This window comes from Salvelinus sp. IW2-2015, unplaced genomic scaffold (assembly GCF_002910315.2).
Source record: "Salvelinus sp. IW2-2015 unplaced genomic scaffold, ASM291031v2 Un_scaffold2187, whole genome shotgun sequence".
NCBI classification, from domain to species: Eukaryota; Metazoa; Chordata; class Actinopteri; order Salmoniformes; family Salmonidae; genus Salvelinus; species Salvelinus sp. IW2-2015.
The window spans coordinates 24,554-43,356 of record NW_019943517.1 but is presented as its reverse complement, the minus strand read 5'-3'; the positions used below and the strand labels follow the sequence as shown (position 1 = coordinate 43,356).

General features: G+C 43.3%; 1 protein-coding gene across 2 annotated transcripts in view; it reads right to left on the bottom strand.

Annotated features, from left to right (window-relative positions):
* Nucleotides 1-280: 280 nt before the first annotated feature.
* The window catches only part of LOC112073210 (neuronal pentraxin-1-like), a 32,394-nt gene continuing 13,871 nt past the window's right edge, over nt 281-18,803 (bottom strand). Inside the window, exons 2-5 of one of the 2 annotated variants that reach the window (XM_024140542.2) lie at nt 16,582-17,466; nt 14,778-15,440; nt 4,972-5,151; nt 281-4,062 (exon numbers count right to left, since the gene is read on the bottom strand). In XM_024140542.2, coding sequence (XP_023996310.1) covers nt 3,853-4,062; nt 4,972-5,151; nt 14,778-15,440; nt 16,582-17,316 — 1,788 coding nt within the window. In that variant the 5' untranslated portion in view covers nt 17,317-17,466 and the 3' untranslated portion in view covers nt 281-3,852. The remainder of the gene's footprint in view (nt 4,063-4,971; nt 5,152-14,777; nt 15,441-16,581; nt 17,467-18,803) is intronic. The other variant, XM_024140543.2, reaches the window with a different exon arrangement.

The following is an 18,803-nucleotide window of genomic DNA, read 5'->3' as shown; positions in this document are numbered from 1 at the left end:
TCGCTCCGTTCCAGCCATTATTATGAGCCATCCTCCCCTCAGCAGCCCTCCACTGGTATAGGCCACCCCATCTCTAGTGCTGCCTGCCCTGATGTGGTGACCTTTGGGTACTGTAGTGTGGCCACATTGGGTTGCTGAGAGATTGTTTGTGTGTGATGGGTGTTAGTAGCAGGCTATCAGCAGTGAGGAAAGCAGACAGGTCAAACAAGACATCAGGTGCAGTCTGAGGTCAGAATGGGATTCAAGAACATAAATTGATTAGTAAATAAACATTCAAACAGAAACATCAAGGTTTTTATTTACAAATAGTATCAAATCGTTTCTGATATGTGTGCAGTATTCACAGACAACGTCTACTGATAGAAACACAGCCAGATCAAACATTTCCAAAGCCACAATGCTATTACAGCAAATGTTATATTAGCCTAATATAACATTTGAATAAAAAAGGAATTTGAGAAATGTTTTATAAATTTGGCCATCAAACAACAACACGATTTCAAATAAAAAAGGTACATACATTGACAAATAAAGTAGTACAAATGAACACACACTTCTGTTCAATATCACTAAATAACAAGAACTCAATTTCAATGGAACGTTCTTACCTGCTAAATACAAAGTGCATTGTAAATAAAATCGTAAATCTGTTGCTTGTCTGATTCTTGGTCTAGGGGTGAAACTTGACTCCTACATTAAAAAGAGAGGTAAAGAGAAATGTGGGGTAACTCCCTTACATTTTAACTCATAATACATTAAATCAAGCTTTAAAATGTGTTGTATGTATACTGAACAAAAATATGAACTCAACATGTAAAGTGTTGGTCCCATGTTTCATGAGCTGAAATAAAAGATCCCAGAAATGTTCCATACGCACAAAAAGCTTATTTCTCTCAAATTTTGTACACACATTTTTTTACATCACTGTTAGTGAGCATTTCTCCTTTGCCAAGATAATCCATCCACCTGACAGGTGTGGCATATCAAGAAGATGATTAAACAGCATGAGCATTACACAGGTGCACCTTGTGCTGGGGACAAAATAAGGCCACTCTAAAATTTACAGTTTTGTCACAACACAATGCCACAGATGTCTCAAATTTTGAGGGAGCATGCAATTGGCATGCTGACTGCAGGAATGTCCAACAGAGCTGTTGCCAGATAATTGAATGTTAGTTTCTCTACCATAAGCCGATGAGGGCTGAGGAGTATTTCTGTCTGTAATAAAGCCCTTTTGTGGGGGAAAACTAATTCTGATTGGCTGTGCTTGGCTCCCCAGTGGGTGGACCTGACTCCCAAGTGGGTGGGCCTATGCCCTCCTAGGCCCACCCATGGCTGCGCCCCTGCTCAGTCATGTGAAATCCATAGATTAGGGCGTAATGAATTTCTTTCAATTGACTGATTTCCTTATATACACTGTAACTCAGTAAAATCTTTGAAATTGTTGCATGTTGCATTTATATTTTTGTTCAGTATACATATAAAGACTCATAAAGCACATTTCTTTGCTGGGAATTCATGTCTCAGGTAAATCATTGAAACATTTTTCTGAAATCAAAACAATAACACAAAGCTAGAATCCTGAATTGAAACAATAACAAAGAGGTCACCCCACCTCTGTTTTGGTATAAAGCTGAGATATGGGCCTGGAGAAATGTAACCACTCTTAAATTCATAGACAGAGCTGTGGATGCAAAGACTGACCACCCATGATATCAACATGATCAGTTTTAACCATGTTTGGAGGCTATACAGTGTTCGTTTACATTTACATTGTTTACAAATATTGGAGTAAAACAAGCTTATATTTTGGGTTCTGATATGGTATGACATTTGAACTAAGCTCGTGATTCATTTCTAAGTTATATTCTTCAAGAATCAATGGGTATATATCATTAATTTATAAGTCCAAAAATGGATGTAACAACTAAGGACTCTGGCTTTAAGAAAATGTACTTAATGTACTTATATCACAGGAAAACAGGGGAAAAAATAAAAAGACTAAACAAAAGAATTAGTCTAACTTGTCTTTGGTTTCTTTGGTATAGTAGCTGTATGTTTCAAGGAATCTTCTTTCAAAGAGAATCCATTGGTCAACCTCACTCTCTCCTACTTATGTAACCACTTTCAAAGTCAATTATACCGTCCCACTATAAGGATGTGTACCATAACAACAATATCTATTGATCTTTATCAACTATATGACAATATGTCATATTATCCTTGTTGTGACATTAAAACAGCAGTAACATTTTAGTAACACTAATAAAGGGTCAAATAGAAGCTAGAAAAATAGATACATATACAGTGCCTTCAGAAAGTATTCACACCACTTGACTTATTCTACATTTGTTGTGTTACAGCCTGAATAAAACATTGATTACATTTAGATTTTTTGTCACTGGCCTACACACAATACCCAATAATGTCAAATTAATAAAAAAGGAAAATCTGAAATGTCTTAAGTCAATAAATAGTCAAAACCTTTGTTATGGCAAGTTAAAATAAGTTCAGGAGTACAATTTTGCTTAAAAAGTCACATAAGTTGCATGGACTTTATTGTGTGCAATATTAATGTTTAACATTATTTTTTTTATGACTACCTCATCTCTGTTCCCGACACATACAATTATCTGTAAGGTCCCTCCCAGTCAAGCAGTGAATTTGGCTGTGACAGGAGAAAATTGAGGATGGATCAACAACATTGTAGTTACACCACAATGCAAATCTAATTGACAGAGTGAAAAGAAGGAAGCCTGTATAGAATAAAAATATTCCAAAACATGAATCCTCTTTGGAACAAGGCACTAAAGTAATACTGCAAAAAAATGTGGCAAAGCAATTAACTTGTTGTCCTGAATACAAAGTGTTATGTTTGGAGCAAATCCAATACAGCACATTACAGAGTACCACTCTCCATATGTTCAAGCATAGTGGTGGCTGCAATATGTTATGGGTATGCTTGTAATCATTTAGGACTGGGGAGTTTTTCAGTATTAAAAATAAATGGAATAGATCTAAGCACAGGCAAAATCCTAGAGGAAAACTTGTTTCAGTCTGCTTTCCAACAGACACTGAGAGATTAATTCACATTTCAGCAGGACAATAACCTAAAACACAAGACCAAATCTACACTGGAGTTGCTTATCAAGCAGATGTGAATGTTCCTGAGTGGTCAAGTTATGGTTTTGACTTAACTCTACTTGAAAATCTATGGTAAAACCTGAAAATGGTTGTCTATAATCAACAACCAATTTGACAGAGCTTGAAGAATTGTAAAATATTGCACAATCCAGGTCTGGAAAGCTCTTAGAGACTTACCCATAAAGACTCATAGCTGTAATCGCTGCCAAAGTTGCTTCTACAAAGAATTAACTCAGGGGTGTGAACACTTGTGTAAATGGTTATTTCTGTATTTTATTTTCAATACATTTGCAAACATTTCTAAAAACATGTTTTCACTTTGTCATTATGAGGTATTATGTGTAGATGGGTGAACATTTGTTATAATTTAATACATTTTGAATTCAGGCTGAAACACAACAAAATGTGGAATAAGTCCAGGGGTATGAATACTTTCTGAAGGCACTGTATATATAGTCCATTTCATTATCAAAACATTTGAATTCCATAATAGTCATAACACAGTCTCTGGGAATGGAGGTCTTCAGTCTTTCAGAATAAAAGGAAGGCATAGTTTTAGTCAGGTGGTAATATTAAGTGGAGTGGATCCTCTATCCCGTGTGATCTCATAGTCACTCTGGATCGGGAAAAAATCCTTCTTCGATAGGAGCACTTTTAAGTATGTGTGTGATATGGATCCATTGGTAATGTCATAATAGTTGGTTGCCCTTAGTGACAGGGGTCAAAGGGGTACTTGGTGACCCCTCCGTGGAGCTCCACCACGTTCTCGGACCAGGTGATGACGTCCCCGCTGAGGTGGCTGTTGCAGGAGGCCAGGCTGTAGATGTCATGGGCTGTGAGGACATTAGCCCACATCTGGAGGTCAGAGATGTCCCCCATAAACGCCTGCGTGGCGTCGAAACGACCTCCCAGAGTGTCCTGGAGGAGAGAGACAAGGTCATGTTAGGCTCATTCTAAAGTTAGGATTTGGACTTAAGAAAGGAGCCATACATGCATTTAAACTAAATAATGGGGTTTGTTTGTGGCTAGCTGAGGGAAGGACGGCTCATAATAATGTCCGGAACAGAGCTAATGGAATATCATCGAATGAAAACCTTGTGTTTGATGTTTTTGATACCATTCTACCAATTCCACTCCAGCCATTACCATGAGCCTGTCCTCCCCAACCTCCTGTGCGTTGTATGTATGGTGTGTAGTAGTAGGTGGTAGTCAGCATTCATTATATGACAAAACCTGCTGCTGCAGGTTGCTGCTCTAAATGAGACACGGTCAGAGGTCAGAGGATTACACAGTAATGACTCTGACCGTAACCCCAACCACGACCACTGTTTCTGAGAGAAAGTCCATGCTAGTGAAGTGACTGCTTTTGTGGTTGGTTAAGGGCCACGCACAACAGTCCCTCTGCTTGGGCTGCGTTTACACTGGTGGCCCAATTCTGATCTTTTGCCCAATTATTGTCAATAGCTGAAAAGACCAATTAGTGGTAAAAAAAAGATCAGAATTGTGTGACTGTGTAAACATAGCATTCTAGACAGCCGTGGCGTGATACATAAAGGGAGGCTATACTAGGATAAGGGACTCAGTCAATAATAGGTGAAATTATGGGCTGAGGAGGGAAGGAAGGAAGGGAAAGGGGATACCTAGTCAGTTGCACGGTGGGCTGACTCAATTGACATCCACTGCATAGGCGCCCGGGGAGCAGTTTGTTGTTGGGGGTTAATGAGTGAGGTCGCAGGGAAAATGCTTAGTGTGCACTTTTCTTGTCTTGTGTAATGCAGAAGCTTTTTGTAGACACTCAACAACCAACTGAAAGAATTTGAAGATGACCTGTTCCTGTCCGAGGATGAAGACCCCTCCAGGTTTGATGGGATGCCATGCGGACAGGTTCTCCCCAGAGCCCCTCTTCACCCCGTCCTGGTACGCCTCCCACTCACCGTCCCTCGTCGACCACGTCACACACACATGGTGCCACTTCCCATCACTGATAGAAAGGGGCAGAGTCACTGCCTGGGGGGAAGGGAGGAGAGTAGGGATTGAGTACCACCAAGTTGACAGCACACTTGTGTGTTTCCAGTAGTAAACAGGTAAAAATTTGTACTACTTGATGACTTGATGTTGGTAGTAAATAAGTAGTTAAAACACTACAGCTTTACTAAACAGGCTTGTCAATAGTAATCAAGTAGAGTTTTTACTACTTGATGTTGGTAGTAAATAAGTGGTCACAACACTACAGCCAGACAACACCGGCTTTTCGTGACCACAAAAGACAAGACAGGAAGTAGTTGGCTGTTGTTAGCTAGCTACTGTTTTTGCCAATCCTGAATGTAAATCCTCTTCCAACCTTCGTCGTCCTGTCTTTCATAGTTAGCCCTTATGCTGGCACCAGTTCCTTTAAGTTTTATGAATACTTTCATGTCGTTGTTTAGCTGTTTATATAACTTTTTAAGAAATGAAAAAGGATCAGGAGCAATTCAGTAGTGATCAGTAGTGAAACTACACGCACAAATGGCAGTAGAAATTCAATAGGGATTGAGTAGGCATACAGCAGTAGGCTTTGTGTAGTAATTCAATAGGGATTGAGTAGGCATACAGCAGTAGGCTTTGTGTAGTATTCAAGTTAGGATTGAGTAGGCATACCAGCAGTAAGGCTTTTGTGTAGTAATTCAATAGGGATTGGAGGAGGCATACAGCAGTAGGCTTTGTGTAGTAATTCAATAGGGATGTGAGTAGGCATACAGCAGTAGGCTTTGTGTAGTAATTCAATAGGGATGGAGAGGCATACAGCAGTAGGCTTTGTGTAGTAATTCAATAGGATTGAGTAGGCATACAGCAGTAGTCTTTTGTGTAGTAATCAATAGGGATGAGTAGGCTACGCAGTAGTTGTTGTAGTATTCAATAGGGATGGAGAGGCATACAGCAGTAGGCTTTGTGTAGTAATTCAATAGGGATTGAGTAGGCATACAGCAGTAGGCTTTGTGTAGTAATTCAATAGGGATTGAGTAGGCATACAGCAGTAGGCTTTGTGTAGTAAATTCAATAGGGATTGAGTAGGCATACAGCAGTAGGCTTTGTGTAGTAATTCATAGGGTGGAGGAAGCGAAGTCAGCAGTAAGGTTTTGTGTAGTAATTCAATAGGGATTGAGTAGGCACAGCAGTAGGCTTGTGTATGTAATTCAATAGGGATTGAGTAGGCATACAGCAGTAGAGGCTTGTGTGTAGTAATTCAATAGTGATTGAGTAGGCATACAGCACGTAGGGCTTTGTGTAAGTTACTTCAATAGGGATTGGGAGGCATACAGCAGTAGGCTTGGCTGTAGTATTCAATAGGGATTGAGTAGGCATACAGCAGTAGTCTTTGTGTAGTAATTCAATAGGGATTGAGTAGGCATACAGCAGTAGGCTTTGTGTAGTAATTCAGTAGTGAACATGTAGGAATTGTGTTACACAGTAGTCATTAAGGGAAAAATATGTAGTGATTAAAATAGGAAATATGCATTGTTCACCAGTTATGAAAGGTCCCAATTTGTCACTCATTTACTATTTAAATGACTACATAAATCACTACTGGTTTACTACACATCTCAATAGCAATCAAATAGTAAAACCAGTAGGGTTGTGTAGATCTTGTGTAGTATTGCTGAGTAGTAACTCCGTAGTATTTTTTCATGAGGGCTGAGACCAAGGTTGTGAATTACTGGGGGGGGTCTCTAAATTATGCAAATTAACTACTCTCCTGTTTGTTTAAAATGTAGTGGTAAATATGTTTTACAATGGTAAATATGTAAATAAATGTTTCCAAATTAAACAAATACCCCCATCTCTCTGTCATGGTTTAAACAATTTATTTATATGTGGCAGCACTGTCACTCAGTAGTGCTGACTTTCGGCCTAAGGTGAGTTCCTTTACGCATAGATTTCCCTTTGTACTTCCTAATTTTCGCCATTTGTTTGCCATGCATCCTTGATAAAAAAAAATGCCTTTATTCCAATCATTAGATTTATCCGTTAATTTATCATTGTTTGCGTTTGTCAGTCAGCTGTTTAGAGCGCTCATTCATTCTTTTTGGATATTCGACAGATATTCGCCTGTCGTTTTCCTTACGTCCACCAACAGCAGTTAGGGACCATCAACATAGTGACAAATCAAATTTTTCAAATTTCAATAGCTCTTTAACCATTTCTCCTAAAACTTTCAAAATGGGTTGTAGCTAACTCCATAGCATAGACACATTGCACACACTTTTTTTTGTCGGTTTACATCTTACACTATTTTAAATTATTTCTTTATTTTAACCTCAAACAAGGTTTATAATGTACACTCAGTGGGCCTACACATTGCACACCCTTTTGTTTGTCCATTTGCATCTCATGAGATTTCACGAGAATATTTTAAAGATTCAAATTTCAATAGCTTCTCTTAGTCTTATGACCTACAACCCTCAAACTACTTTCAGAATATCCACCGAATAGCCTTATATGTAGCACAACCTTTTGTTTGTCCATTTTCATCTCACACAATTTTACATATTTTCAATGTTTTTCAACGTTTCTAATTTCAATAGCTCCTTGGTCATGTGACCTACAACCCTCAAACTACTTTCAGAACATCCAGTCACTAGCCTTATATATTGCACATCCGTTAGTTCATCCATTTTCATCTCAGGTGATTTTAAATTAATTGTTCTTTTTTTCATTGTTTTGAATTTCAATAGCTCTCTGGTCATGTGACCTATAACCCTCAAACTGCTGTCAGAATATCAACTGACAAGCCTAATATATTGCACACCCTTTTGTTTGTCCATTTTCATGTCAAACAATTTTACATACATTTTTCAAACTTTCAAATGTCAATAGCTCCTTGGTCATGTGACATACAACCCTCAAACTGCTGTCAGAATATCCACTGAGTAGCCTTAAATGTAGCACTAGCTTTCGTTTGTCCATTTTAATCTCACACGATTTTACATTAATTTTTAATGTTTTTCAATGTTTCTAATTTCAATAGCTCCTAGGTCATGTGACTTACTGAATTCAAACAAGGTTCGGAATGTACACTCAGTGGGCCTACACATTGCACACCCTTTAGTTTGTCCATTTTCATCTCACTCAATTTTACATGATTTTTTTTACATTTAAAATATCAATAGCTCCTTGATGATGTGACCTACTGGACTCAAACAAGGTTCAGAATGTCCACTGACTACCCTTCTATTTTGCACACCCGTTGGTTTGTCCATTTTCATCTCACACATTTTTAGATACATTTTGTAAACTTTTGAATTATCAATAGCTCCTTGGTCATGTGACCTACTGTCCCCAACCAAGGTTCAGAATGTCTACTGACTACCCTTCTATATTGCACACTCTTTAGTTGGTCACTTTTCATCTCAGGTGATTTGACATGAATGTTTCAAACTTTCTAATTTCAATAGCTCCTTGGCCATGTGACCTACAACCCTCAAACTACTTTCAGAATATCCACTGACTAGACTTATACATGGCACACCCTTTCGTTTGTCCATTTTCATCTCACACGATTTTACATTAATTGCCTGCTCTGCTCCCCAGAAGGACAGTGTCACTCACATCTATTCACTTGGTCCTTCTCCCTGGGGCCTTCCTGACCTCCAGGCAGGCCCCCATTGACCTGGTGACCTCTGACTCCAGGCTTCTAGACCTACACTCCCTGCCCGCCTGATGGCCCTCTCCCTGGGTCTGAGAGTGTATAGCTTACTCCCTGGAACCACAGACCTCCAGGCCTCCATACCTACTCTCCCTACCCGGTCAACACCCCTCTCACTGGGCATCACCCATCACCGCGTCCCGGCCGGGGCTCAGCCATCTCCATAACCTTGCCCACCAGGCGAACCGGGACACCCACACTTAAGCACCCCACCCCGGACACTAAGACGTCTATATTCCCGCTGTCAGGGACCATGTGCACCTGGTAACCTGAAATAGGCTCAGTGCACCTGGTAACCCGGAACATGCTCTGTGCACCTGGTGACCCGCCCGCTTTTTTCCACTCGGAGACTAAGTCCCCAATCCAACCTCCATGGCCCTCGAGTCCAGCCGCCCCTGCTCGGACTCTGAGTGCCCCCCGCCTTGATGGAGGCCTCCTCGTGCACCTGGTGACCCTTTGACTTCCACAGCGAGACCCAACCTGACCTTCTAACCTTCTACCTGCCTGCCTAGGCTCTCTCACACTCTGTCTGGCCTCTGGCCTCTGGCCCCTGGCCCTTCTGAGTGCACCTGGTAACCTGTAAGTAAAGAAGGAGTATGGTGGAGGAAGACGCCTTCCGTCCCCGACAAAAGCTTGGATCGAGGGCTGACTTTCAATAGATCGCAGCGAGTGAGCTGCTCTACTACGTACGAAACCCTGACCCAGAATCAGGTTGTCTACGAGTGATTTAGCACCAGGTTCCCCACAAAATGCGGTGCGCATCAGAAGAGGGGTGGCAACTCATCCGGCCGCACTCCAACCCCGTCACGAACGGCTCTACTCACCTGCCAAAAGTGGCAGGCAATCCTGGGCCATCCTAAGATCTGTGGTGCTACGGTATCGTTACGTTTAGGGGGATTCTGATTTAGAGACGTTCAGTCATAATCCCACAGATGGTAGCTTCATGTGCTTGGGTGAATTGAGTGCGCCCGCGACAGGTGGGTATACTCCTTTGAATTTCATCAAATTGACATTCAGTGATCCGTGCCCAGTGGGAACCTAGGCTTTTTCTGTCCATTTTATGGGTCTGCAGCAAATCAAGCAGACAAGCTGGAGATACCTCTCCCAACTTCATAGGGCAAGATCCAGACACATGCAATGCCCGATCACTACAGGGGCAATGGGTTTAGTCTCCGCTTCGAGTTTAGTGTGACCTAGCAGTGTCCATAACCGCTAAGCACATTCCATCTCCATTTAGTGTTCCACTGTTAGCGGATCCAGCCGAAGCCAGCGTTCGATTCAAACCTTTGCGGTTTACAGTTTGCTAAGTATACGGGGGACGTGTGTTTAAATGTTTCACCATAGCCGCTCTGTGATCAGACTGATGCGAGTAGTACACTTTCATCAGCCATCTCCCAGGACTTAACTCCCCCCTCCCAGCCAAAGCCAGGGATGCGTTCGAGCCATCATTCTCTGATTGGCTTCCTGTCAAGGTCAGAATTTGTTTACAAGAGTCCCGCAACAAATCATTGAGTCTGGTGTTACCGCCCTCACATTTTCATGCTTGACCGAAAGCCTCATATTCCAGGACCGACTACCGCCTTCCGTTAATGATCAACAGCCATCACCATCTGCAGGACTCTCTTTGTGTACGGACTAGTACCGAGGTAACTCCCGTTTGGTTTGCATCGTTAGCGACACCTGAAAACAGGTGACATACAGGGAGGGATTGGAAGAGCCCTGCTAGAAGGCTACCTCGTTATCTCCCTTACATACCTAAGGACTCTTTAAGAGAGTCATTGTTACTCCCGCCGTTTACTCGCGCTTCATTGAATTTCTTCACTTTGACATTCAGAGCACTGGGCAGAAATCACATCACGTCAACACCCACCTCGGGCCTTCACAATGCTTTGTTTTAATGAAACAGTCGGATTCCCCTGGTCCGCATCAGTTCTAAGTCAGCTGCTAGGCGCTGGCCTATACGACCCGCCGGAGAGCAAGCGCGAACAGGGCCAGCGAGCGCCGTAGCTGGGGAGATCCGCGAGAAGGGCCCAGGACGCGTCCAGAGTCGCCGCCACCAACAGCCGGACTCAATCCCCACCACCCGATGAAGCCCCGCACGCAGCCCCTTGCGAGACCACGCACGAGAGACCGCGAGATGGGCCGCATAACGAACTTCCAACGGTGGCGAGAGGAGGGCGACAGAGCGACTTCTCCCCCAGCCGGGGCTTGAGCCCCACTTCGCACCCCAGCCCGACCGACCCAGCCCTTATCCCGAAGTTACGGATCTGACTTGCCGACTTCCCTTACCTACATTGTTTTAACATGCCAGAGGATGTTCACCTTGGAGACCTGCTGCGGATATGGGTACGGCCCTGCACGAGATTTACACTCTCTCCCCCGGATTTTCAAGGGCCAGCGAGAGCTCACCGGACACTGCCAGAACCGCAACGCTTTCCAGGGCTTGGGCCCATCTCTTGGGTCGATCCCATTCCAGGGCGCCTTGCCCTTCACAAAGAAAAGAGAACTCTCCCCGGGGCTCCCGCCAGCTTCTCCTGGATCGATGTTCGTTACCACACTGGACGCCTTGCGGCGCCCGTCCCCGCCAGTCCGTGGACATTCTGAAAGTAGTTTGAGGTCAGTAGGTCACAAATTAGAAAGTTGGAAAAATGTATGCAAAATCTTGTGAGATGAAAATTACAAACTAAAGGGTGTGCAATGTGTAGGCTCACCGAGTGTACATTCGGAACCTTGTTTGAGGTCAGTAGGTCACATGACCAAGGAGCTATTGAAATTCAAAAGTTTACTAAATTAATGTAAAAACGTGCGAGATGAAAACGGACAAACCAAAGTGTGTGCAAAATAGAAGGGTAGTCAGTGGACATTCTGAACCTTGTTTGATTCCAGTAGGTCACATGAACAAGGAGCTATTGAAATTAGAAAAATGTATGTAAAAACATATGAGATGAAAATGGACAAACCAAAGGGTGTGCAATATAGAAGGGTAGTCAGTGGACATTATGAACCTTGGTTGAGTCCAGTAGCTCACATAACTAAGGAGTTATTGAAATTAGAAAGTTTGAGATATTTATGTAAAATCGAGCAAGATGAAAATGGACAAACTAAAGGGTGTGGAATGTGTAGGGCCACTGAATGTAGATTCTGAAAAAAGTTTGTACTTTGTTTACGCTCCCTAACTAATTCAACTAGGAATACAAAATGCTGCTCACATCTCCACGTTTATGAGCTTTGGAAAGCGAATTAATATCCAAATCGTGAAAAAAAGACATGTGCAATGTTGTGCGCAGTTTTTCCAACATCATGATACTTATTTGGAGTTTGTGGCTCAAGTGGTTTGAAAGCTATTGAGGTTTGAAAGCGCGAATATCCGTTGAATATCCAACTTGAAACTGTCTTTACCTCGGTTTCTCTGTGCCATCCGTGGCCAAAAGTAGTAGAACATTTATTTCGCTTTATTATTTCTATCAATAATTGTTTTCTTTCCTGGATCAGCTGATGATGGTAGACAATATCACTAGACAACTAGTCTCCAGCTAGACACCAATGTGCATCCAATCCATCCAACAAGTAGGCTATACGTTAATGACAGTAGGCCTACGAGGTGACTCTTTGGTTAGAAGAGGAAAAATGATTAACGTTCAATGTTCTAATTCAATTGTTAAATGCTTAATAATAATAAATAACACTGTCATCAATTTCATCAATGTAAGGACAGAAAGGAAGTGTTTTATGTCACACGATCTGTGAAGACTCCAAGCATTAACAAATTAACTATGGACTAACTCATGAACAAGGGTGTAAAACATGTTTGATTTATTTAACTCATGTATTATATTGGATGTAGGCTACCTGTTCTGTGTGTGTTCGTATGTGTAAAATTGCCTCTGCTGAGAGGGTAGGCTACCAGAAGTGATGTAAGCCTACTGGAAGGAAAACGCAACTGAATGTATAGGGAGCATTACTTTTTATTTTTTTGTGACCGGCAATAAAAAAAAATAACACTACATAACTGTCTACCGGTAGATCTATTTGAAGTTCATGGTAATAGGCTTACACATTGTAGCCTAGTCTGGTAAGTTGACCGTGTGTTAGGATGACCAGACCATCCCGTTTATCCAGACTTTTCAGGCTACAAAAAAGGTCAATTTGTCAGCAAGAAGCATCAATTAATGTAGGCCTAATCAATGGCAATGGCTGAATTTCAATAGGCACACTTCTTGGTGTTTTGTAACACATGTCTATTTCCATTCATCAAATGGCGCAAGTATACAGTTGAAATCGGAAGTTTAGCCATTAAAATTTGTTTTTCAACCACTCTACATATTTCTTGTTAACAAACTATAGTTTTGGCAAGTCAGTTAGGACATCTACTTTGTGCATGACACAAGGAATTTTTCCAACAATTGTTTACAGATGATTATTTCACTTATAATTCACTGTATCACAATTCCAGTGGGTCATAGGTTTACATACACTAAGTTGACTGTGCCCTTAAACAGCTTGGAAAATTCCAGAAAATGATGTCATGGCTTTAGAAGCTTCTGATAGGCTAATTGACATCATTTGAGTCAATTGGAGGTGTACCTGTGGATGTATTTCAAGGCCTACCTTCAAACTGAGTGCCTCTTTGCTTGACATCATGGGAAAATCAAAAGAAATCAGCCAAGACCTCTGAAAAAAAATTGCAGACCTCCACAAGTCTGGTTCATCCTTGGGAGCAATTTCCAAACGCCTGAAGGTAACACGTTCATCTGTACAAACAATAGTACGCAAGTATAAACACCATGGGACCACGTAGCCGTCATACCGCTCAGGAAGGCCTCAGGGCCACAGGGCCTCACCTGTGAAGAGTCAATGTGTTGTTATTCTAGGTATACATACTGTACAGATAGATAAAAAACGATTTCCGATGTCTCCTAGAGATGAACGTACTTTGGTGCGAAAAGTGCAAATCAATCCCAGAACAACAGCAACGGACCTTGTGAAGATGCTGGAGGAAACAAGTACAACCGTGTCTATATCCACAGTAAAACAAGTCCTATATCGACATAACCTGAAAGGCCGCTCAGCAAGGAAGAAGCCACTGCTCCAAAACCGCCATAAAAAAGCCAGATTACGGTTTGCAACTGCACATGGGGACAAAGATCGTAATTTTTTGAGAAATGTCCTCTGGTCTGATGAAACAAAAATATAAATGTTTGGCCATAATGACCATCGTTATGTTTGGAGGAAAAAGGGGGATGCTTGCAAGCCGAAGAACACCATCCCAACTGTGAAGCATAGGAGGGACTGGTGCACTTCACAAAATAGATGGCATCATGAGGAAGGGAAATTATGTGGATATATTATTGAAGCAACATCTCAAGACATCAGTCAGGAAGATAAAGCTTGATCACAAATGGGTCTTCCAAATGAACAATGACCCCAAGCATACTTCCAACGTTGTGGCAAAGGGGCTTAAGGACAACAAAGTCAAGGTATTGGAGTGGCCATCACAAAGCCCTGACTTTGTGATGGCCACACATCACAAAGCCCTATAGAAAATGTGTGGGCAGAACTGAAAAAGCATGTGGGAGCAAGGAGGCCTACCAACCTGACTCAGTTACACCAGCTCTGTCAGGAGGAATGGGCCAAAATTCACCCAACGTATTGTGGTAAGCTTGTGGAAGGCTACCCGAAACGTTTGACCCAAGTTAAACAATGTAAACTTCTGACCCACTGGGAATGTGATGAAAAAAATAAAAGCTGAAATAAGTCACTCTACTATTATTCTGACATTTCACATTCTTAAAATAAAGTGTTGATCCTAACTGACCTAAGACATGGAATTTTTACTCAAATTCCACTAGACCAAACACCGAAATGAGTATGCAGTTTAGGTCTGTAATACACTAGTATGGGTATTCAGACATGGCCACTCTCTACTCAACCCTCTCTCTCCCCGTCTCACCTTATCATCCACCAGCAGCTCCATGGGGTTGTTGCCCCACTCGATCAGCACCAGTTCGTTGGCCTGTCCTGGTACAGAGTAGGAGAAGGGGGTCCCCAGCCCGGGGCCTGCACCCCCCTTTATCCACAGACACAGGGTGAGGGCAAAGATCTCGTGGAGGAGGGTCGTCTTCACCTTCCCGTACATGTAGTTGGTTCTCATGGGGAAGCCGATCTGGAAGGCATCAGGGGTCTTGGTCTTCTTCCTGCTGTTGGTACCTGTGTGGTGCAGGTTATTCAGTAGAGAGTCCAGTTTGTTGTTGGAGTGCAGGCCAGCCTTGGGCCCTGGTATGCGAAAACCCGTTCTCTGCAGGTAACCATGGCTATCTGCCTCATTGTCGTGTTGCCCATCATCATGGTGATCATCGGGGTGGTCGTCATGGTGACTGTCGTCGTGATGCCCGTCATTGTCATGGTGATTGTCATGGTGACTGTCATCGTGATGCCCGTCATCGTCGTGATCTTCATGGTGCCCGTCATCGTGGTGATCGCTGTCGTCATGGGGATTGGGGCTGCTGCTGAGGGCAGCAGCGGTGTGGTGCATCTGCTGCTCCAGAGCACTGATCTTCCTCTGGAGGAGCTCCTTCAGAGAGCTGGAGTAGRTGGTGGAGGTGTTCCGTGACTGCTGGGGAGGRAGACACAAACACTACCCTTATTTACTGTTGACTACAGTACGTACATTCTTTTTTTATTATGGTTGAGATTGAGAAACAGATTGAGAGATAAGTGAGAAAAGTATTGCTATTTGACAGTTTCTACATCGTTGACTTGTGGTCTCTCTGTGGGACYGTGWCGATAGACAGATGRCACGGGCAGCAGAGGGTACAGATCTGAGATCAGTGTCAATTATCMTGATCTCCACTTACAGCCTGATAATCAGGCCACAAACCTGGACGACAAAGCCTGGATTACGAGAGAAAGCAAGAGAGAGAGAACAGGTAGGAATGATGTGCCCTGCCCAGCTCCATCCAGCTACACTAATTTTACCCATCTACCAAGCTAACCTAACTCTCTCTACCAATCTTAAACTTGCCCAGCTAGCTCTGCCCTGCTCATCTCAAACCCACCCAACCATACCAAACCCTACCAAGCGTACTCAAGCAGAATCCATTTAAACCGTCAGTGCTCAATAACCTTGTCTAGTGTGCCCATTTTGACTTAGACAGGGTGATCATCCAACCCCTAAAGCCACTTCACTGTCAGGCCAGGACCGGTTATGCCAGGGATGCCAGTCTCTCTCTGTGCCAAGACTGTTCTGCTCCAGACAGTCAGACAGGGCTGGCAGTGTAGCAGAGGAAAGGGACAATGGTGATCCTTGATTGTTTTTACAAATAAAGGATTTTGATGCCAGGAAACAAGAAAACTCTTTCTGCCTGTGGCAGATGGTGTCTCGCATGGCAGGGTGGTACTTTCATGTGATTAACTGATTAACAGATGTTATTATCCCGAGCTCTTATTCAGCTTGATTTGTTTATTTGACCAAACAATCCAATGACATGTGCATCACCTGACCTGAGACAAGACAAGGAAGGGAAACGTGGAAACACATTATACCCCACTTCTTCTCTCTCTCCCTCTCTTTCTCGCATTATAATATAGTAATCTGCCATTTAGCAGATGCTTTTATCCAAAACAATTTAAAGTAATCCCTTAATCCTGATTTTAGTCTCTGTCTCTCATCCCTCTGTCATTCTTTTATCTCTTTCCTCATGACCCCATCCTATCTCCATTATCGATTTTCTGTACTAAACGGAACTCTCTCTCACCTGCAGGTTATCCATTCTCTCTTTAAGGGCCTGCAGCATCCTGCCCAGTTCCTCCGGCGATTTTGATGATATCATATCCTCTGGTGTTGCGTGTTTATCCTTCCCCCTGTTGTTATGCCCACTRTCCRACCGGTGCCCYCCATTCCCAGGGTAGTGTCCGGCTGCATCCAAGGCATGGTTGTTGTTTCCATGGTGRCCCTGCTGGTTGCCATGGTGACCRTTGTCAGCGTAAGGCAGATGGCTGACAGCCCCTCCGTGATGAGATGGAGGTYCATGGTGGTCGTTGTGAGCCCCGATGCCCGGCCCAGAGCCCTCACACAGGGTGAGCTTGGCGGTCAGCTCCCTGATGGTCTCTCTCATATCCAGGATGGTCTCTTTCTGCTGCACCAGGCTCTCTCTCAGGTGTAAAATAGTGGTTTTAGCCTCCTCTGTCATTCCCCACCAGCCATTATTGYTCGGGGGCCCTACAGGAGGCGCGTGGTGCCCTGCCCCGCTAGGCCCCATGACTGGCCCCCCAGAGGGGAAGCAGGCAGGGTCGGTATCGGCAGGGACGGGAATRCAGATGAACCGCGGGTGGCCTCCATAGTCAGGCCCTGGCATGGCAGAGGTAGGGGAGATGAAGAGGAGGATGGTGGAGAGGATGAATGTTTGTAACGGYGARGGTTTAGAGATRCACTTGTGTCCCATTTTCAGCACTCTTTGAGTATGGTTTGAGGTTGAAGAAATAGACTCCATTTTAAAATGTCTGATGTGAGTAAGTTTATCTCTTTTGAATTAAAAGCAGCATGTCCCAGAAAAGCTATATTCCAATAGCTCTGTGCTCTGATACCTCTGAAAGTGTCTTATTTTATGGTGTGGGAGAACCAGGGCTGTTGTGGAAAGCACCTGCAAGAAAAGTATGAGGTTTAGAATGCAGCTGAGTAACTTTTGGTCTAGGACAGCACACAAAGTAGCAGGGACCGGTAGTTCCCCTTCTATTGCTGTGGATGCTGTTTGGAAGACTACAAGGCTGCAGTTGTAGGTGTGGAAGCCAGTACTGTACTCTAGGCAGGGCCGTGCACAGATCTTTGGTGGTCTCAAAGTGAGAAAAAGGGCGCCCCCCTCCAAAATGACCGTCATTCCATTTTTATTTTTCTACTGCTCCTGTAGCCAAATTCTCCATGATTTGTTTTAACATAGGCTTTACTTTTCTACCAAAACACACTCACTCATCATACATTGTAGACTAAGCCAGCTCAAAGATGAAAGGAAGTTAGTTAATTATCTTGCTAGAACCACTACCGCGGTCTATATAGTATCTGATAATCGCTGATGTAGACTAGATGGATCAGCTAGTTAGCTAGACTTTGCTGTCAAAACAAGCTAGTCTTTACTTGATTTAAATTTGTTCTGCTAACAAACAGTCAAACTGCAGTCGCCCCCTGCCCTGTCCCTGACCGTGATGCAACACATGCTACTAACCTACAACTGGCGGTACTCATTGTAAACCGATAGGCAATTCGTTGCATTTGAAGTTACAAGAGAGAGAATAGACTAAATCAAATAAAAAGTCATTGTTTTTTTGTTTTTTTACACGCACGTGCCTGACTGTAGTGCAGTATTCCATCTGCAGGGTTGATGCATTAATTGGCTTTTGAGAGATTAATCAAGGGATTGGCCTGGAATAAAACAAAATCACAGAGTACCGATAGCACGCACACCAGACACACCAGAACATTATAACAAAAACACAAAAAAACAAGTAAATCAGTAAGAAATAGTGAGGCATCTAAAGCCTTCACATTATTAAGAATAGAGTATGTTCTGCCACCCAGAGTCTGGGTTCGCGCACAGGCTCTGTCGCAGCCGGCCGCGACCGGGAGGTTCCGTGGGGCGACACACAATTGGCTTAGCGTCGTCCGGGTTGGGAGGGTTTGGCCGAGGGATATCCTTGTCTTCATCGCGCTCCAGCGACTCCTGTGGCGGGCCGGGCCGCAGTGCGTGCTAACCGAGGGGGCGGGTGCACGGTGTTTCCTCCGACACATTGGGTGCGGCTGGCTTCCGGGTTGGAGGCGCGCTGTGTTAAGAAGCAGTGCGGCTTGGTTGGGGTGTGCTTCGGAGGACGCATGACTTTCGACCTTCGTCTCTCCCGAGCCCGTACGGAGTTGTAGCGATTGAGACAAGATAGTAATTACTAGCGATTGGATACCACGAAAATTGGGGAAAAGGGGAATAAAAAATAA